General features: G+C 40.3%; 1 protein-coding gene across 1 annotated transcript; it reads left to right on the top strand.

Annotated features, from left to right (window-relative positions):
* The first annotated feature begins 378 nt into the window (after nt 1-378).
* On the top strand, nt 379-21,590 carry dnajc11b (DnaJ (Hsp40) homolog, subfamily C, member 11b). The gene is made up of 16 exons (XM_061833692.1): nt 379-488; nt 1,336-1,465; nt 1,607-1,680; nt 1,773-1,874; nt 3,215-3,343; nt 4,036-4,158; nt 8,683-8,756; nt 8,838-9,027; nt 12,560-12,645; nt 13,884-14,000; nt 14,083-14,238; nt 15,843-15,912; nt 16,020-16,077; nt 16,481-16,623; nt 16,703-16,832; nt 19,454-21,590. Exons 1-16 carry the CDS (start codon nt 414-416, stop codon nt 19,477-19,479), a joined length of 1,683 nt encoding a protein of 560 aa, XP_061689676.1. The 5' UTR covers nt 379-413; the 3' UTR covers nt 19,480-21,590.
* The last annotated feature ends 292 nt before the right edge of the window (nt 21,591-21,882 follow it).

Raw genomic sequence — 21,882 nt, 5'->3', positions numbered from 1 at the left:
TTTCATGCCGAGGAAGCATACCACAAAGGTCTTGAGTGTGACAGAAAAATTCTTGCTGAAAAAAGGGTATTGTCCGTTTCACTTTGCAGTTGGCTGAAGAACAAATGTGTCATGTGACACCATTGGGCCCTATTTCTATTTTTACCGGAAAATTGTGTACACACCTATCTATACTGCTACTTTTGGTACCTCTGCTATAATGTTCATATGCTTATTTATTCCTCAACTTTGAAATGGGGAGTAACTGTGTGGTACACTCGTTAACGGTAATGTGGTTGTAATGAGGTTGTAGACATGGTCATTCCCTCACACTGCCTGCAGAGGGAGCCATAAACAGTTTCCGCTCCTTTATGGTTGGCCAATGAGCTTGCGCTTCACTGACGGTGTGGGCGGGACTTACAGCGAACTCGAACATGGCTGCGTCCTTAGACGATGATGTTGAGTTCAATAATCAGGATTACTACTCGCTGCTCAACGTGCGGAAGGAGGTAGGGATGTTTCATATGTTTTACACCGACGGTGAGCTTTGGAAGGTCCTTCAAGGGGACGGTTGTGCTTTATCCGCTTCACGGGCTCGGTACGTCGGCCAGTTTTCTTCGAGGAGGAAGGAGGCTGAGACTGAGTGATGCTGCAGAGACTCGACTGAACAATATTTGAGCTTGCACATCGAAGTAAATGTGTGAATGGCGAGCCCTCTCAGCATATTCTTAATGTCCAGCGTGAGGTCCATGCTCTTGTACGCTCATTGTCCTCACCTGTAAAAGGCTCCATGACATTTCTGCTAACTTGTAGGATGAGCGCATGTAACTAGTGAGGCAAAATTGTGCACATGTAGAAATCTGCATGGTGCTACTTACATAATATGCTACTAGTTAAGCTCAAGCACTTCATAAAGCATACTAGTAGAGGACAGGTGTAAAAAAGTGCATTTTTTCCTCATGACTTGAAACAAATGCTCGTCCTAATTGTGACGTAACCACTTAAAAAACATTTAAAAAATACATAAACAATGCAATCAATTAAGAAAAAGTTACATCATTCACTGCCATGTGTGCCCAGAATGGACTTAAGTAAAATGTATTTATCGTACCCCTTAATCAACATATTTGTAGAAATATAAAATATTAAAAACAACATAATGTTTTACTTTTCTTTACACTATTCACCTTTGTGGCAATTAGATGTTCTGTTTCTCAATGTTATGAGCCTAGATTCCATAAACATTACAATGTTTCAAAAGTAGATTTTGTGTTATTTTTACGTCCTAGAATTTTTTTTTTTTTATAGACTGTACAGCAAATAGATGTTGTTGGCCTTGTTTGTTTGTGATCACAGGCTACTCTGGAGGAGCTGAAAGCATCGTATAGGAGACTTTGTATGCTCTACCATCCTGACAAACATTGTGATCCTGAGCTGAAAATACAGGCTGAACAGCTTTTCAACCAGGTGCACCAAGCCTATGAAGGTAAGGACATATGATGAACTATATGGCTATAATTCTATTTATGTACGCTATCAATATATTCATACAAGAACAAATACAAAATAGACCTTTTTAAAACTGATTTTATGTAGTTCATAGCAATGTTTCTCTCTGTTCCCTCAGTGTTAAGTGATCCTCATGCTCGATCCATCTACGATCTCTTTGGGAAGAAAGGGTTAGAAGTAGAAGGTTGGGAGGTAGGCTGTTTATTTCCTCAAGTGTTTTTTTTTTTTTTTTTCCGGGGGGGGTTCGACATCATGTTCTTTCATATGGTGATATGTTTGTCTAGGTGGTGGAACGAAAAAGAACACCGGCAGAAATTCGAGAGGAGTATGAACGTCTACAGCGAGAAAGAGAAGAAAGGAAGTTGCAGCAAAGAACAAACCCCAAGGTTTGATTCGTCGCTTGCATTGGACCCTTTAAGTCAAAAGCCTCAAAAGTAGAGATGTCCCAATCACATTTTTTTTTTGTACAAGAGTCGAGTCGCTTGGTTTTAAATCTCTGCTGAGAAAGTCCCGATCTGATAACTCAACAGTGCATTAAGAAAATAAGTTGTAAAATTCCTAAATTGTCCTCATTTGCGTCACCACACATGCCAAAAAAATGGTCTATTGTATAATAAACATAATACGGAGATACTAAGTGACGTATCATTTACCAGTATCTTTGTACTTCAGGATTTTGAGTTATTTGCATATATGCTTTGAGAATGCCTGAAAAATCAAGAAAATAGTAAATTGATTTTCTCCTGATGCCGATCATCTGAGAATCTGATCGGAACAACTAGTCCAGTGGTGCATTTTGGAATGCAACCAACATTTTCTGGAAAAGAGTGCCTCAAAGCTTTGAAACAACATTGTGTTATGTCACAACCATGTGTCAGAAATGCTTGAAAGCAAAATATTTCTTGAAAATGAAGACTTTTTATGGGTGACGCTACTGGGTTCAAATCTGACTCAAGCCAACCTGTTTGGAGTGTGTGTGTTCCCCATTCTTCCTTTTTCCCAGTTTCCTCCAACATTCTAATAACTAGACTCAAAATTGTCCATATGTGTGAATGAGTGCACAATGTCCTCCGACTGACTGGTGACCAATCCAGGGTGAACTCAGTCTTTCGCTCAAATCCATCTGGCATAGGTTCGAGCTTATCTTCACCCTAATGAGGACAAGTGCTGTAAAAAATGGATATCGTTCACCCCATGATTGTCTATGCACTTGTGAAGTGATTCATGTGGTAATTACAGTGTTTTGTGTCAGTTATTGATTGGACCTTTATTCCGTTGCCTCTTTAAAGTGGCAAGCATGTAAATCCGAGCCCCAGCAGAAAAGGCAAGTAGGCGACAGAATGGAGCGATTGTAATCACGTGATGAATTGCAATGGCATCTTTCTTTTCTTCTCTTTTAGCCACTTTTCTGGTCTAGTTTCTCTCCAATTCATTGTTGTCAACATGTAAAAAAGGGAGATTGCCTAACTGTCTCATCGTTGTTAATCATTGGTAGCTTAAGGCAGTACAAAAATTCAGTAGTTAACTTGTCTCTGTACTTGTATGACTGGAACAGTTTAAACTTGGAGCAAATCAATCCCCTTTACGTTCTTTCCAACCAGTGTCATGGAATAGATTTTGTTTGACTTTGGAAGTTCCACTGTACTAGTTTCCTGCGTGCATCCTAACGTCGTTTATATACTGTTCTGCATTCCATGTATCAACCCCTTACTCATGTCATCTATAGGGCACCATAAGCGTGGGAGTGGATGCGACTGACCTCTTCGACCGTTATGATGAGGACTTTGAGGAAACCCCTGGGGGAGGTTTTCCTCACCTGGAGATCAACAAAATGCACATCTCCCAGTCCATCGAGGTAAAAAAAATGAAAATAAAAAAATCACTAATGTATTGGGCTTCACACAATCGAGATTTTTGGTGGCGGTAATTGAACTGAAAAACGATAACCGATCATTTTGTTCTTACAAACACATGGTGCAATCCATTATTGTTGTCATCGCCATAGTGACCAGTGTATCTGGTCGCGTTTGAGTTGACAAGCTGAAGCCCAGTGATCATAAAAGACGGGATGTGTTGATATCAGAATACAAGATTTTTTGCACTAGTCTGACAATGCAGTCGTGCAAGACCAAATTTGTCGTGTAGTCTCATACAGGCATTTTGTATCGTCTGTCTCAGACTTGTGTTGTCTTTCCCACACTGCCAACATTTTTTTAACTAACTTAAATGGTGGTCAGATATTTACAGTACTATGTCAAATGACACCTGACAAGGCTACAAGTTAACAAGCTTATGGAATAAACTGTAAACGTCCCAAGTAAATTGTCTTTTGCCAAGCTGATTAATAATATTATTGATTGGCTTGCCGAATTATCTCATTCCTGCCAATCAGTATATGATGCTAATAATTGGCCAATATCGATCAAGGCGATCAGATCAGTGTAACATCTATAAAATATGTGATGGCTCGGCACCTTGTCGCACTTTGAACACTGTGAAGCAGAACTGATAAAGCAGTGTTTTATCAGCTTTGTTATTATTCTTCAGGCTCCTTTGACGAACTCCGACACTGCAGTGCTGTCTGGTTCACTCTCAACCCACAATGGCAATGGAGGGGGCAGCATTAACATGACAGTTCGCCGGGTTACATCTGCTAAAGGCTGGGGAGAGGTGAGGCTCAAACCCAACCACTATGACCAAGAAGTGTGGCGTGAGAGATCATTAGGTCTGTCGTGGGCGTTGATCCAATGTAACTTACTTGGTCCAAAAAGGGTTATTTATGCACAGGGTTCACACGCGGCCCTAAAAGTCCTTAAAAAACCCAAAATTTTCGAAGGTGCATTTAGGGGCTCCTAAAAGTCCTTAAAATCCGCGAAAACCGGTCAAGCCCCTAAAAAGGCCTTAAATTAAAAAAATATCAAAGGGAGGACCTCTACCGCCAAAATTCTCCCTAAAAACTAAATTAATCTTTTATGTAAAAAAAAAAAAGCGATCCGTCTGGCGTCCAAATCAGCCGGAAATTGTCAACGGAAGTCACCGTGTTGACAACTAGTTGCCATCTTGTCGATATTCCATTGTTTGTTTCCGTGAGTAGGCATTTCACTTTGTCACGATGTAGCGTAGTTCTTTCATCGATCCAACTTGTATCACGGGGAAGTGCATTTTTCAAGAAGCTTGGGTTGAAAGTAAGGAGTTTGGGAGCTGGGTTCGTCGAGATCCAAAAGATCGGCACATGTTTTACTGCCATCTGTGCAAGCAGAGTTACCAGCTTGAAAACATGGGCGTCAAAGCGCTGGAGTGGCACCGGAAAAACAGGAGACACGCTGATTTGGCGAAGACTCTCATCTTCCGTTGGTATGAATCTGTTTCTAAAATATCAAGATAGTGAAGCATCAACTTCAGGCAGTGGTACTAGCAGTGCTTGCGTACTAGGGATCGCAGAAAAAACGCTTACTTTCAAAACCGGTTTTAACTGAACAGTTGTAGCAAAAAAACGATTAACCGGTTTTAAAACCGGTACCATAGTGGTGTTTACATAATTCACCCGCGGGACCTCGAGTTGGGGTGCGGTGTTCCGCACGGACTGTTTTTGTTGTTGCTCTTCCAGAGTGACGAGTTCACAGAGTTCCCCCCGTTATGCGAGTAGTGTTTTGATGTCTGCCAATAAAAAAAGTTTTGTTCCTGTGTCCGACACTCCACCTCCGACTCCTTTTCTCCGGCGCTACACCATCGATCGTTAATTTACTCCGCGGTAATGGGGTAGTTTATACACAATATTGACAATCAAGCTTGTTGAACGTCGCTTTCAACAACGCACTCGTGTAAGTTAAATTTTTGTTATTTTTTTTGGAAAAATGTTTTAATGTTGACATTCTTCTTTCGGACTTTCAGAAAGGGCATGAAAGTATACCGAGCGTTTCCTCGATGCCATGTTTGATGTTTCTTTGATTTAACTGAATGTTCTTTTGAGTCCAACTTTACTCTAACAGCGAAACTTGAAAAAAGTGGAAATGATGTTGAAAAAATACCGCAATGTGGAGTACCGGAACCGGAAAAAATGATTGGAAATTTTAACCGATTTCGAAAGTCCGATTACGGTTTCGGCTTAAAAAAAAAACCAAAAACCGGTTATAACCGGTTATTTGTAACCGGTTGCGATCCCTAATGCGCACCTACAGTTGTCTAGCCATCGACTTCAACCAGCCAGAAGTCAGGCTTTATGAACGTAGTTCAATACATGAAGACTGACTCGTTAAAGGCAGAGATCGTGTGGACTTTAAAAGTGATCTGCAGCCATTACAGTTACAAATCTTGTGAAAATAATTCGAAAGTGTTTGCAGTCATGTGCCCAGACAGTGACATTGCTAAAAACTACCACTGTGGGAAAACGAAGACTTCGTACCTGGCTACATTTGGCATCGCAGCCCACTTTTCATCTCTACTGCCTCAAAGCCAAAAAAGCCAGAATAGAGACTGACATATCAACGCTTATTGAGAAGGCTAATAGGCTGTGTGAGGAGGCAGAAGAAAAGAGGAATCTGAGGTTTATCACCGAGGCCAATGCAGTCAGAGGCAGAGCAAAGGACAAGAGAGCCACTTTGGCACCTCTGCAGCAACAAATAGAGGAGGCACTGGGTAGGCTCAAGGAGCTAGAGTAGGGGTGCTGAGACAGACATCAGTAGAAGACATTTGTGTATATAGTTGCAATTGTAGTTAGAATCTGTTTTTCTGTATACTGTTATGTGAAGACGTTGACAATGGTCATATCAATGAGAACTACCACAAGGGGCGACAGGTGATCACTGTAACAGGTACTGAGATACTGGAACATTTGATGAACCAAGAATGGTTGATGGCACCATTGGGTGAGTCTTTTTTCCTTACTCTTGATTTCCCACGATGGCCCTAAATTTTTCCGTGTCAGCCCTAAATTTTTCGTGTCAGCCCCTAAGAATGCCCCTAAAAAGCCCTTAAATTTTTTTGGTCAGACTGAGTATGAACCCTGTATGCACTTCAAATCTTGTATCTTTGTTCATCTAGCAACCATGCTAGCAACAAATGAAATAAGATAGACCAATTAAATGCTTCTTCCACAAGATGGCAAAAGGTACAATGGACCTCTCTGATGGTGACCTTAAGCTCCGTCCCCTTAGCCATGTCCCACAAGCTTTCAAAATGGCGATTGAACAGAACATGTTTGAAGTCGATTCTCTTTCGCGTATTCCTGATAATGTTGGGGTATGTTTTTTCGATAAATGTGTCAGACTTGTCCAAGAGAGTTCTACAGAGAGGTCTCAACTATTTCACGCAAGGATATGTACACGGAATTAAGATTTTGGATAGAGCAGGACACAATGTCGGAGTTACAGCAAAATGTTGGCAATCGATGCAAAAAAGTTTGACGGCTCACAAACTTCATATTGAAATCCAACAGCATAAAATAGTGGAATCGTACTGCGCATGTAAAGCAGGGTGAGCACTTTTTTTCTTGGAAAGATCACGAGTAATATCATTGTAGTCTTTATAAGTGAGTGGGTGTATTCATTTGACTTGGCTCGTCATGGAACCCAGTGCTGTCTTAAAAGTCTGATGTGATAGAAATAGGCAAATAAACATTTCTCTTGCCTGACATCGCACATGTACGTACTACGAACCCGACTCTTCGGCATAAAACATTACACACTTCATTCAGCAGGTCAGTGATAGTCAGTGAAAGTGAAAGTTGTTCTGCAATGTATAAAGCACTGATAATGATGAAATCAAACTCAGAGAAGGTGCTTCTCCCTCACTTACCTTCGAACACACAGCCTTGTGTTTGTTGATATTGTTCACATTTATTTTTTGTGCGGTCTTCCGAGAGCCTTAATCCATCATAGACACTTCGTCAACTATGTTTTTTAAGGTTTGGAAAATGAATCAATTGGGCCCCTTGTAACCTAGCAGGATATCTTTCATCAGAATTGCACGTTCCCCAAGCGCATCTGAGGACCATTTTCTTCGTAACGTTAACTTTTTCAAGCACACACTACTGACAACCAGCATTCCTTGTGGGACAATATGGCGAGAGGGGTGTGTCAAGCCAGGGGTTAAGACAATGCGGCTATCTGATTGGCTGTTATTGTACGAGTGATTGACAGGTGGGAAAGGTCCATTAACGTGAATCCTCCTGTCGTTAATATAGCTGAGTAATGACTACATGTTAAACTAAACAAGCCCAGATTTCATACTGAGAAACTACGTTTTTGAGTTCAGACAAGCTCATCATTATTTCAGTTTTTAAACTTTCTGTGACATTTTTCTTTGGTGAGTTTTCTTGAGATTTTAGTACTGTAAAATATTGACTTTGTCTCAGTAAATGTTGGGAAATACTGCACTAGACAACAATGAATTAATTTCACCAATCAACAGAAAATTTTCTTAATGCCGTTACAAGACAGAAAAAGTTGCACATTCATGCCCTGAATAGAAACAATTTGCTATTTTGGGGGTGGGGGGGACTGCCAGTTTGAGCAAATTCCAGTACTTGCTCTTTACAAACTCCTACTTGGGAAGTGGACTAAAGAAGCCCCTATAAGCATATAAACATTCATTTCCTGACCTTTATTGAGCCAAGGTCACATATTTTTTTTACAAACATTAGAAAAATCTCACAGAACATAGTTTTTAAAAAAAGACACTAAAACTATACCTTAAACTGAAATAATGATGTTCTCATCTGAATTTACTCACATGTATCTAGTTAATGTAAAATCTCAACCTGTGTTTAGATAAACAGTTATTACTTTGTTGTTAGAATTGTGATAGATGGCTACATATGTTAGTTGTTGTCATGTACTGAGCCTTTACCTGATGTGCCTGTCACTATACATCTTTTGAAGCAGTAGATAAATATACCCAATTTGCAGTAAATTAATTATATTTTGGGTTACAATGAAAGGGGACAAAAAGGCAAATTGGATCATTTACCACAGCACAGTCGGTGGTTGAGATTCACTGTCCAAAACAGATGGGTGATACTTATTTGCAAAGTGCTAATGCCTACAGCATCTTATGTGTGCGTAGGGTGTCAATTTTGACGAGCTTTTTTTGAGTTTTGCCATGAAAAAGGGTACAAGGATCTGTTCATCGCTGCTTGCTCTCCTAATTGTATTTGTTTGCTGCTGGAATTACACGTTTGTGCATTTTTCCGTGCAGTTGGAGTTTGGTGCAGGAGAAATACTGGGACCTCTTATTGGCTTGAAGGTGTTTCGTAATGTCACACAGCGATGGTACGGCCCAAATGTTTAACCGAGTACATGTAGCACAGGGGACTTTCTGCTATATCTGCCCTATGCCATTCCTCTGCTCAGTTTCTTGACAGCGCAGTGTGGCTTGCAGTTTTCCCCCCGCGGCTTACGCCCCAGCTGTTCTTTGATGACAGCACGCCACCTGGACCAGAACACAATGGGTTATCTGCAGTGGCGCTGGGGTCCCACCAGTGCCATGACCACAAGTGTGGTGCGCGACACGAAGAGCAGTCACTTCACTCTTGCTGTACAGGTAGTCATAACATTAGTGTGTCATTGTTACTTAACACATTTAGTAAATACACTCACTGCTGGCTGAAACATTAGGTACACCTGAGAGTTGAGTTAAAATTCCAACATATGCAAAGACAATACTACATTTATTTGACATTGTCAAATTAAGTTTACTATATATTTATTGTTTTGGCTGTAGTTGGCTGTGATACTTTACATAGTTGTATTGATCATACTCTTAAAATCCCTCAGGGTAAAATTCAACTGAGATTGCTGTATATTTGTGTTGCGCAGCACACAGAGAACAAGCACATGGAGGCATGCAAAGATGCTCGGGTGAAAGGGGTTAGATTTGGAGGAGGGGGTCGATGTTTGCCCGAGGGCACATAAACAAAAGGCAAGAATCAGACTAGCAGACTAACTGACTTTTTGTCTACAGCAGGACTTGAACCGTGACCCTCTGGTTCCAAAGCCCCAAGTCGTTACAGATGACCTGTCGACCACAGCACATATCATATGTATGATTCCTGAATAATTTCAGTATGCATTATAGAGTAACTTGCAAGAGTGCTAGCAAGCGTACGAATATGCTTCTAAAAGGAACAAACCTTTGACAGGACCAAGTGTCAGTGAGCCTCGTTTACAAACCGTGCATACACACACATTTGTGCTTCAGTTGTGCATACAAACATTTGACACAAAAATCTAATCCAACAATATGTTCTTACTTGAATTTGTTCTTACTCTGTGGAGAAACAAAAAAAAAAAAGAGAGAGCTGCCTCAGACCATTAATAATGATCAGGTTTCCAAAAAATGTTCAACTTTCACCCAAGATGCGAAATATATTCAAACTACATTAATTTATAAAACCCATAATAATGTTAATTGAAACCCGGAATTTGCTAATGAGTTGATAAATGCCCTAAATAGCTGTAAAATGGACACTTTTCCGCTGTTCATATACTTACTTGCATAATATACATCAATATAAATCTTCAATTTAACTTAAGTAGGTAAGTGAAATTAAACACTGTTTTATTGCAACATTAAGAAATCCAAATATGAACACATAAATAATGACCTGTAAGTCACAGTTGGATGTTATCATTTTTACCCTCATCACGTTCACACGTGCCAATAATGGCTGAGTTTCCTATCATAGGAGCCATGCCAGATGGTCCTTGTCCTTGTCCGTTTTTTTTTTCTTTTTTATCTTTTTTTCCTCTGTTCTGATATAGCCTTTTCTTTGCATGCACCTTCATATCCAGCCACTTTTTCTTCACCTTACCTGAGCCACGGTATGGACCTCAAGTGACACCTCACTGGTAGCTATTGTGATTAAATTCCCACGTATGTTTGTTGTTAGCCACTGACAGTCCTGTGGAAATGTTTCGGAAATGTGTCATTTTTGCACACGTCATGAATCCCAACATTAATGTTGCATATCCACTGAACTTGTGCACAAAGTAAGAACATTTCTACATATTTATTAGTCAATGAAGCGCATTGTGAGGTAGCCATCTGCTTCAACTTGTTAAAGAGAGCGCTGGAGGATTGGGGTTTTGTTGAATGTGAGAAAAAAATGGACACTACTGAAGCAAAGGCAAGTGAGTTAAACACAATTCATACTCAAAAGTACAGTGCCATGTGGAAGTATTCGGCCCCCTTGAACTTTTCAACCTTTCGCCACATTTCAGGCTTAAAACATAAAGATCCATCCATCCATTTTCGTTGCTGCTTATCCTCACCAGGGTCGCGGGGAGTGCTGGAGCCTATCCAAGGTGTCAAGGGGCAGCAGGCAGGGTGCACCCTAAACTGAACCCGGGACCTCAGAACTGTGAGGCCAACGCTTGCTCAGCTGACCCACCATGCCTCAAACATAAACATATACGATTTTTATTTTTTGTCAAGAATCAACAGTAGTAGTAGTAGTGGGACACAATCGTGAAGTGGAACAACATTTATTGGATATTTTATACTTTTTTTAACAAATAAAAAAACTGAAAGTGGACAAGCCGAAAGAAACACACACTTTCGGTGCAGCAAACTGACTCCAGAAGTTCAGTGAGGATCTCTGAATGATTCAATGTTGACTGATAAATAGAATCCACCTGTGTGTAATCAAGTCTCCGTATAAATGCACCTGCTCTGTCATAGTCTCAGGGTTCTGTTTAAAGTGCAGAGAGCATCATGAAGACCAAGGAACACACCAGACTGTTGTGGAGAAGTTTAAAGCCGGATTTGGATACAAAAAAGATTTCCCAAGCTTTAAACATCTCGAGGAGCATCATATTGAAATGGAAGGAGTATCAGACCACTGCAAATCATCGAAGACCCAGCCGTCCCTTTAAACTTTAACCTCAAACAAAGAGAAGACTGATCAGAGATGCAGCCAAGAGGCCCATGATCACTCTGGATGAACTGCAGAGCTCTACAGCTGAGGTGAGAGAGTCTGTCCATACGACAACGATCAATTGTACACTGCACAAATCTAGCCTTTATGAAAGAGTGGCAAGAAGAAAGCCCTTTCTGAAAGATATCCATAAAAAGTCTCGTTTCAAGTTTGCCACAAGCCACCTGGGAGACACACCAAACATGGTCTGGTCAGATGAAACCAAAATCGAACTTTTTGGCCACAATGCAAAACGACATGTTTGGCGTAAGAGCAACACAGCAACTCATCACCGTGATCACATCATCCCCACTGTCAAACATGTTGGTGGGCAGCTTCATGATTTGGGCCTGCTTTTCTTTAGCAGGGACAGGGAAGATGGTTAAAATTGATAGGAAGATGAATGGAGCCAAATAGAGGACCATTCTGGAAGAAAATCTGTTGGAGTCTGCAAAAGACCTGAGACTGGGACGGAGATTTATCTTCCAACAGGACAATGATCCAAAAGATAATGCCAAATCGACAATGGGATGGTTCACAAATAAACGTATCCAGGTGTTAGAATGGCTGAGTCAAAGTCCAGACCTGAATCCAATCGAGAATCTGTAGGCAGAGCTGAAGACTGCTGTTCACAAACGCTCTCCATCCAACCTCACTGAGCTCGAGCTGTTTTGCAAAGAATAATGGGCAAGAATTTCAGTCTCTTTATTTGCAAAACTTATAGAGACATGCCCCAAGTGACTTGCAGCTGTAATTGCAGCAAAAGGTGGCGCTACAAAGTGTGAATGCAAGAGGGCCGAATCATATTGCACACCCCACTTTTCAGGTTTTTATTTGTTAAAAAAGTTTAAAATATCCAATACATTTCGTTCCACTTCATGATTGTGTCACACTTGCTGATTCTTGATAAAACATTTAATTTTATATCTTTGTTTGAAGCCTGAAACGTGACGAAAGGTTGAAAAGATCCAGGGGGCCGAATACTTTCACTGTATTTGTACTACAACATGATAAAATTTAATTCTGTTTAAAAAAAAGAACTAGGCTAAATATTATTATATCTCGTTTAAAAAGAAAAACTGCTCTGGTGTACCTAATGATGTGGCCTAGGCATGTTTGTACTATAATTAAGATGCAAAGATGAAATGACCTTTCTAGCTGGGGGTTCCTCACTCCTACCTAATGATGAGCTACCAGTACAAGTTCCAAGATGAGGACCAGACCAAAGTCAAAGGGTCCATCAAGTAAGTATGTTTGTCATTACACAACCAGTGTCCAAATCCTTGCTCAGATGTACTGTTAGGAATGAGAATAATGGTATGTTAGTTCATTAGAAAGAGCTCTATTTATCGGTTGAAATATATTGTTAAACTAATTGACTATAAACGAGGGCAACATCCATGGGACAATTCTTCCAGGCAGTCATTATTCTGCTCAATATGACATGTTTCGTAGAAATTGGAGTTCAGAACATTCATTAATTGACTACATCTTTATCCACTTTTTTTTTTTTTTTTGGTTTTGCAGTATTTTATTGAAACAATAGTTGTTGGAAAGTAAGACTGCCTTTCTGTCATTTAATTATTTTCACATCATTTCATGTCTTAATTATGACTCGAGCTCTTGAACAGCTCAACGCGACTTTGTGATCAAACGTCGAGATTGTTTAATATTTTATTATCTGTGACACCCATGTTGGTATCAAAAATGGATTACATAATTGGACTTCATTAATGATCAAACATTTTATTCAAACAAAGAATTGGGGATTTCATTACTTTTCCCTCCACAGTCAGGGCAAATAATTGATAATCAAATATTAGGTCCCTTCCAAATGTAAATTGTGTATAATTGGATTTGATCATATTTGAATAGGGGTGGAAGTAACTTTTGAGTTTTCAAATTATGAGCCAATGCTTGGTCGTTTATTTTCTCCTTGCGTGAAAGTACCATTAAAAATGTAGGTAAGTTAAAATGCCAATAATGTATTTTATTTGAATGTCATTCCTTTTATCTGATATTGAAATAGATTTGAATATGTAACAACTTGGAACAAACTGGCACAAATTGGCAGACTCACCAACGATTTGCGACAATTTGAAAAGGAATATTGCCAGATTGCTAATAATGATGCTTCAGAAATGGGATTGTTTCTTGACATTCTTCTGTTCTGTTTTATTTTGTTTGTATAAAATACAGCACTATTAAAATCACGTTACAAAAAATGGGGTGGGTGGGCAGAAATGGATTAATGACATTTCACTTGATTTAAATGGGGGAAAATGATTTGTCATACAAGTTAATTGACCTCCAAGCTTAGTCATGGAACGAATTACAATACAATATGGAAACCCTGAGGTCAAGGTACCTCTGTTGAGTTTTTGCAGCCTCCATCTTTGAGTCACTGCACGTTCTGCCCATGTTGCTGTCGTCAATAGCGGGCTCCTGGTCTCTATTGACGTCTGTGCCCTTCCTTCTCCAGGACAGGCTGGTTCGGAACAGTGCTGGAATACGGAGCAGAGAGGAAGATCAGCCGCCACAGTGTCCTGTCAGCCACTGTCAGCATCGGCGTCCCTCAGGGAGTCACACTGAAGATCAAGTACTGACCGGCCCAAACATTTGACACATCCTTCTTCTGTGGGCGATGCGGGGGGGACCTTAATCCCTGTGTTCTTTCGCAGGTTGGCACGTGCCAGTCAAACGTACCTGTTTCCAGTCCACCTGACAGACCAGCTGTTGCCAAGTGCTGTCTTCTATGCCACAGTGGGCCCATTGCTTGTCTACATGGCCGTCCACAAACTTGTCATCATCCCCTACACACGAGCACAGAAAGAAGAGTGAGTCCATATTTAAAGGGGAACTCCACTGGTTTGCATTAACAATGTATCCAATAGGTGATATATGTACTCTATTTTGACAACGTGATGTTAAATCGGCTCTCATTTAATAGTGTTTTGAGAAGATATTTATCGACAATTATGAATTTTCAGGGGCGCTGGCATTTTCGTGAGTCACATGACCTGCGTGCGTGGATGTGATGTGTTACGTATCTTAACAAAGGCTTGATTACATGGGACATCATTTATGCCCAGCGCTGATTTCTCGGATTTATGCTCATCTAATGAACAAATAGCAGTATCGTTTGATCGGGAAGAGCTCGCGGCTGTGCATGGAAGTGTTCCTCCGTCTTCCCGATCAACCAATACTGCTATTTCTTCATCAGATGAGGATAAATCTGAGAAATCAGTGCTGGGTATCAATGGCGTCCCATGTAATCAAGCCTTTGTTGCGCCACGGTACACGTCACATCATTGCTCGTAGGTCATGTGACTCGCAATGATGGCAGCGCCCCTGAAAATTCGTAATTGTCGATGAAAATCTTCTCAAAACACTATTAATTAAGAGAGGATTTAACATCACATTGTTAAAATAGAGTACATATTACATGACCTATGGGATACATTGTTTATGCAAACCAGTGGATTTCCCCTTTAACCCAGTTTCCATTAATGGTTCAGTTCAGTTTTGTGAATAATGTTGGATCTGATCTCACTGCGTGTCGTTTGAATTTTTTCATGGCGCCTGTGTGCATTTCCCCCCGATTCATCTCTTCCTTGTCCCCTGTTCTGAAAAACATGCATGTTAGGTTTATTGACGTCTCCAAATTGCCCATAGGTGTGATTGATGTTTTTCCATATGTGCCCCCCATTGGGCTGTTTGTATTTGTACTTTCACACTAGCGTATTCTACAACTGAACACACACACACAAAAAAAAAAAAAACAAGAATACAAAACAAGAAAGAAAGGCCAAAAGCCAGGTGTCCTCCATTGTTATTGTCCCTTTACCGTGTTCTGTTGGGAAGTCATTGGCTGGTTACTTTGTGTCCCACAATTCACATAGTTGATGGATAACGCAAGCATCTCTTCAACACTCCACAGGTTTATCACTGTGAGCTGAACTTCTTTGGTTATTGAGTTTTTTAGCATCAGAGGAGCAGCTGCAAGATAGCGAATGAACACATTTTATTTCCAATTCGCCTTCAATATTAAAAAATAAGTACAAATAGTGACGCAAAAGATGGAGTCTGGTAGTTCTTACAAGATGAAGAGCATTACACTGAGATTGCACATCATTGCAGGAGTGTGACTCTACCGTCATGCCAATTTACTTGTTTACTCAACTTACTAACTCCGCTGTGATGCCACTCCAACTTGGGGATTCAGAAAGTATTTCAGTTTTCTGCGACAGAGCTGTGACAGCACTCTGCATTTTAAATGAGCTGCCCTGCCGCTCCACTTGCTCCATTTTTCGCATCCTCAATTTGGCATTGTTATTGCCTCATTTGCTGACAGTGTGATGGGGTTATGTAAAACGGGGGGCACCATAACGAACCTCCACAGTCAATCCTACTAAGTAATGGATGTACATGTGCTTCCCAGAGAGCTGGAGCTACAGAGGAAGAGCTCAGCCACAGACATTGCCAAGAAGAAGCAGGAAGCTGAATCTGCCGTGAGTCTCGTAAACACACACTTGTTCCACTTTCACGCAAATTCATTCATCATTGCCACTATAAGTGGCCATCTTGCCCCAAAACTTTTTCCCCTCCTTTTCTTCAGGTTTTGCTGATGCAGGAGTCCGTGAGGAGAATCATCGAGGCCGAAGAATCCAAGATGGGTAAAATATGCAGTGTGAAAATGACCGTTTTCAGTGTGTAGACAGTTCAAATCTTAATCGGACCCCCACGGTGTAAATCAGACTCATTTGTCATGATCGCTGTCAGCCGCACGACATATACTGTAGCTCCAGGACTCAAAACTTCCATCATCCCGTGCTGTGAAGCCGATCTGCATTCTGCAGCGTCTCCAGAGGTTAAATGTGTAAATCTGCGTTCCAGCTCTTTGCCATAAATCAAAAGTGCAACCTTAGTGCGCTAATTAATTTCCTGTCATATTTATGTAGCGCATGGACATGGTTATTTGAGGAGACGCGCATGTCTTTAACCTTCCAAATACACTCACAGATGAATACATGTAGAGACCCAAAAGAAAGTGAGACTTTAAAATGTTGTTAACTGTAGGACTGATCATCCTGAATGCGTGGTATGGAAAGTTTGTGTGCGACACCAGCCAGAAGCAGGAGAAAGCCAAAGTCATTGACGTCACTGTGCCGCTGCAGTGCCTAGTCAAGGACTCCAAGCTCATCCTCACTGAGAGTTCCAAGGTGCGTGTGTGTGTTGTATTTGCACATCAGCCTTTTCGATAATGCATGCAATGCAAATGAATCTCTTCTCTTGCCGCAGGCGGGCTTGCCGGGCTTCTATGACCCCTGTGTGGGAGAACAGAAGGGCCTGAAATTGCTCTATCAGTTCAGAGGAGTAATGCACCAAGTCATCTGTGCCGACACCGAGCCACTCCGGATACCCAAACAATGTGAGTTTGACGCACCTTCCAAGCAGTCCATCCTTCCCTTTTGTAATACTGCTTGTTTTCATGAGTTGGAGCCTTTGTGTACACCCTGAACTGGTCGTCAATCAACCACGGGGCACATAGACCGAAAACAGTTCACATTCACACCTGAAGTCTTCAGTGAGCTCCAACATGCATATTTTTGGGAATGTGGGTTCAAATCTTTGGACTAGTTTTCCTGTTTGGAGTTTTCATGTTCCCCTCATGCCTGCGTGGGCTTTTTTACAAGGGCTTCAGCTTCCACCCACATTTTAAAAATTTGCATTTTAGACGAAATGAAGACTGTAAATCAGTGTTTCCCAACTTTTGTTGGGCTGAGGCACATATTTTCCATTAGAAAAGTATCACAGTACACTCACTACCAATCAAAAATGTCACAAAGTATATATTCTGAAATACAGTGTAAGCTCTATAAAACAGACCCAGATATAACGGATATTGGATAAAACAGACTGTTGGGACTGACCAGTGACAAAGTCTGTCCAGTCCAGAATTGGGTATTGTTGTTTTCTGGCACTGTGGCGCAGTGCAGGTAAAGAATGGGACTGGGGTATTTTCCAGTCACAGGTATACAATATGATTACTGCTAACCCCGAAAGACGTGCCTACGTGGCCGCTGTGCTGAATTTGGGGCATCGACAAGGTGGCCATGTGACGATGGTTATATCTATTGTTTGTTGTACATAGAGCAGAGAGAGTGGCATTACTGCGGCGTTAATGCTGAGGAGTAAAAATCGGAGGTCTTTGGAGTCTGCGTCATGTTATTTTTGTGACAAAGTTTTTTTTTTTTATGTTAAACCGTTTGGCTTTGGCAAAAAATTTGAAACTAGGAATTTCAAATTCCTATGATGAGTGCTGTCCATCAAAAATGTCATCATGACCAAGCACAGCGGCATGGTAAATTTGGATAAAATGTGAAACTTTCAAACATTTTCAAGCTTTTTAAAAAATATTAACTTAATACATTTTTACTGTTCTCTTTTAGGCCACAAAAAAAATCTACCAATAATAATACTGTACAGTAGTATGGGTGCATGTGGCCTCAGAAAAAGTGCGGCCCACACATCCCCTATTAGTCCGATCTATTGACATTCCATTGTAATTATAATCTCTCAATTTACGTACAAATATATTTCGTCTGGGCCACTTTGGTGTAACACAAAGTCATTATTCAGTTGTGTCATTGGCAAGAGGTGTTTACGCAGATTAATGGTACCTTCTGCTATTATGCAGAAAAACAATTCATTGTTTTGCTTCTTACTATATGTTTTATGCAGTGCTGGGAAAGTTCATTTTCTACAAAAAATAGTTCAACGTTCAGTTCATAATTAAAAATGAACTACTTCGTAGTTTTTTTTTTTTTTACCAATGTGTTACTAACAAACTACTCCTCTTATAATACTGGCATTTCATTTTCCCATTGTGGTCACCCATTTTGTCCACGCTAGTAGCCATGTCTACGGCAGCTTTTACCCTAGAATGTCAATAACATGAGAAAAACATTTTGCTGTCATTGTATATTTAATAATGAGGAATTTAAACAAGAACGGGACTTTTCCCCTTAATGTGCAAACAAAAACATACAACACAGTGTGACTTGAACCATGTTGAAAGGAGATCTTGCATTCCTCGCAGCCCTGGCTGATTATATTTTCAAAAACGTTTTATTTCATCTATTTTTGTATTTTTAAAAAAAATTCCATATCGTGGCAGTGTGATCATGGAGTTTTAGGTAAAGCTTGAAATTTTGTTCATTGAACTCTTTCAGGTACAACATTGGTTTTGTAGTAAGGAAGTAGGGAAAGGGAAATTGCCGGTACATTTTCACAAAGCATCACACAATAAACATGCAGCACCCTTCCACCAAGCAGTGCAGCTCATTTCAGTAGTTTCAACACATTTCTAGCGTCAGAAGTTGTCAGGAGTCGCAAAAATAATATTTGGTACCACTTTACAGTACAGTTGTACAGTACAGTAGTAGTGAAACTAATCACACTGGACTGTAGCAAAAGGGTGGCCTGCAGGAGTTTCAGTGCAGTGATTCCTAACCAGTGTGTGCTGTGATAGATCATCGGGTGCACCACATGAAATGATCAAACAATTATTATTCCTTCATATTTACAGTAACCGAGGTATCTGTGTTCCATTTTCGATGACAGTACAGTACATCGACAGGCAGAATAATTAAATTATCTTCCACGAGATGCCAGAAGACACAATTACAACGTGTATCCACCTGTTGCTATTGATACAACAGAATAGTAATGTCTTCAACTTAACAGGCTCGCATTCAACAAAAAGTACTTTTTGTGAACAAATAATATCACTGTCTCAGTATACATACTTTCTGTGTCATATTTGAAATATGAGATTTTCAAATGTCAAACCTGTACCTTCGCTCAATAACAAAGGTCTAGTGAAATGAAATGCCAAGAACACGTGTGTGTGTGTTACACTGCTATAACATTGGATCAAGCTTCAGCGTCCCAAGAATGAAATGAAATGTCCCACTTGGTGGCTTTGCTGTCATTTGGATGCATGGGCTCACACTGAAACCCTTCTTTTTTTTTTTTTTGTCTCATCAGCTCACAGGATTGAAAGTGAATCTTAGGAGGCATGGAGCACTAGAGGGCAATGAAGGAACAAAATACCTTTTTTGACAAAGATCTGGCCTTTGGTCCTCCTCTGTGATGGTGTTAGTGAATCTTTTATCAAGTCCTTCCAGTCCTCTTTTTTTTTTTTCCCCCTCCAAAGTGTCTCCTAGCTGCGAGGTTAACACAGCCACTGGGAGTTTGCTTGACACTTGACAGAACAGCTCAAATATCGTCTGTACACTGACGAAGGACAGAGGAGCATGCAACCAAAGGGCCGGCCGGTCGTGCTGCCATCAGTGATTGGGCAAAATTTCGTGGGAAGATGTCAGCCTTCGTGACCGTGTCAAACATGCAGCTACGCAAGGAAATGTGCGTTTTACCTCACTGTTGACTTTACTCATCACATTTTGTCCTGCAGAACCTTCATGAGATATTACAGTGTACGACGTACTTGCCATGCAAACAGGATTAAGTCATAGGACGGTCTGCAGTATGAAGTTTTGTTCGGGTCTCATCTTTGGTTTATGTTGGCTGCGCAGTGGGGTGTCACTCTTTGGAAATGTGTGAAAATATAATGTGAGGAAAAGGGAAGCGACAGTGTTCAGGATGGTGCTGATTTGTGCATTTTAGGATTCATTCAGATTCTATTTAATGTCCTCTAGGTTTTGTTGTAGTAATAATTATGTTATATTGTTAGCAATAATTATATTTTGGCTGCTACTAACCTCCAGTATATAAACTCTGATGCAAATGTGTGATGTTTACTTTGATTTAACAATTTTCTCATGAACTGCCACTTCCAGTTTGTTCCTCTGAAACAGATTTTACTTGTTTTATTTTTTTCTGAAATGTTGAGTAAGTCAGCACATCGCATCTGTCATATCTTGCACATGTTAATTTGTCTCCCGTGTCCTTCAGTTGTGTTTTTAGTTTCTGTTACACACATGTTGGTTGTTTTTTTTCCAGACTTGTCTTTTAGAAAAACGGCACATAATCCTGCAGCTCTGAGCAACAATTTCAAATGTTATTCTTTCAAAGCAAATTGATCAAGGAGCAATTATTGTAAGGACTGCATTGAAGGGAAACTATATTTTGCACTGAAATGTTTGAATACAGTGAGTAATTCTGGTATTGGATGGAAGTACTGCAATACTGATTTGCCATTTTGTTACTCTCAAATTGTGTGCGTAGTACACAATTGCTGTATTCCCATTTCGCTCATTTTACAATGTGTGGCACTTTATAAAGTACAAATGCACAATTTAATGAGATCCAATAAAATAAGAATAGCTGCATCAAATATTCTGCCTTTACAATTGTAACAACGTTGTTTGGACTGAGTGACATTGTCAGAGAGGTGTAATAGCTGCATCAAATATTCTGCCTTTACAATTGTAACAATGTTGTTTTGACTGACTGACATTGTCAGAGAGCTGTAGAATTTACTGCATCAGGTTTCTATTGAGAGGACCTTATTTAACAAGGAAATAAATACCTCTGAGCAGTGATACCCCACAGTAATGCACGTCCATCCACCATTATTTGTAGTGCTTAACCTCACCACGATTGTGGGGGTGCTGAAGCCTGTCCCAGGAAAGTCTGGGTGAGAGACAGGGTGCACCCTGAATTGGTCGCCAGCCAATCACAGGGCACATACTGCATCATCAAACACCATTTTCCACTAACATTCTCACTTACAGGCTATTTAGAGTTGCCAATGAACCTACTGTATCGTGCATGTTTTTAGGACGTGGGAGGAAACAGCAGAAAACCCACACAGTCACACGGGGAGAATATGCAACCTCCACACAAGCAAATCCGGGTCCTCAGAACTCTGAGGCAGATGTACTAACCACTTGAACCAGAAAATAACATATTAATACAATATTAAATCACAATGTCAATTAAAACATTTCTTTTGGTAACTTTTTTTAATTGCGCAAGTGTAATTAATATTTGTACCAAATATGCCGAGTGGGTTATTTTGACAAATGTTCTGTTCACAACTGCTGCACCGTTGTTCTAAGACCAGCAGAAAAGCAGGATCCTAAATGTTACATTCCTATCTACATCCGAAATGTTTTTATGTAATACAGTATGTGTAACGTGTGCTGAATGGAGGGGCATTGCTCTCATCTGAAAATACTACAATAAATAAGACAAAAGTGAGGAGTTTTATCTAATTACTGAGGAGGCTTCAATTGCCAAACTGGATGGAGTAAAAATCAGTCATCTTATTTTGGTTGATGGTCAAGCATGCACACATTTTTACCTGTAAAGCAAGTACAGTATTATTGCTGTATGCACAGTGTATGTCAAAGGTATGGCACACAAGTGGGACTAAGAACTCAAATTTGACTTGAACTACTTACCAAGACAAAACCTGCCCAAGATTAAAGTGTGTTCGTTCGTTTGTTTCA

This window comes from Syngnathoides biaculeatus, chromosome 10 (genome assembly GCF_019802595.1).
Source record: "Syngnathoides biaculeatus isolate LvHL_M chromosome 10, ASM1980259v1, whole genome shotgun sequence".
Classification (NCBI taxonomy): Eukaryota; Metazoa; Chordata; class Actinopteri; order Syngnathiformes; family Syngnathidae; genus Syngnathoides; species Syngnathoides biaculeatus.
This window is presented reverse-complemented; position numbering and strand designations above follow the sequence as displayed.

What these genes read in the sequence shown, in the direction of transcription:
- dnajc11b (XM_061833692.1), top strand. Translation starts at nt 414, where the DNA reads ATGGCTGCGTCCTTAGACGATGATGTTGAGTTCAATAATCAGGATTAC. An exon ending in ACATCTCCCAGTCCATCGAG is followed by an intron (nt 3,344 to 4,035) that starts GTAAAAAAAATG and finishes ATTATTCTTCAG; the next exon opens with GCTCCTTTGACGAACTCCGA. An exon ending in GGCCGAAGAATCCAAGATGG is followed by an intron (nt 16,078 to 16,480) that starts GTAAAATATGCA and finishes TGTTAACTGTAG; the next exon opens with GACTGATCATCCTGAATGCG.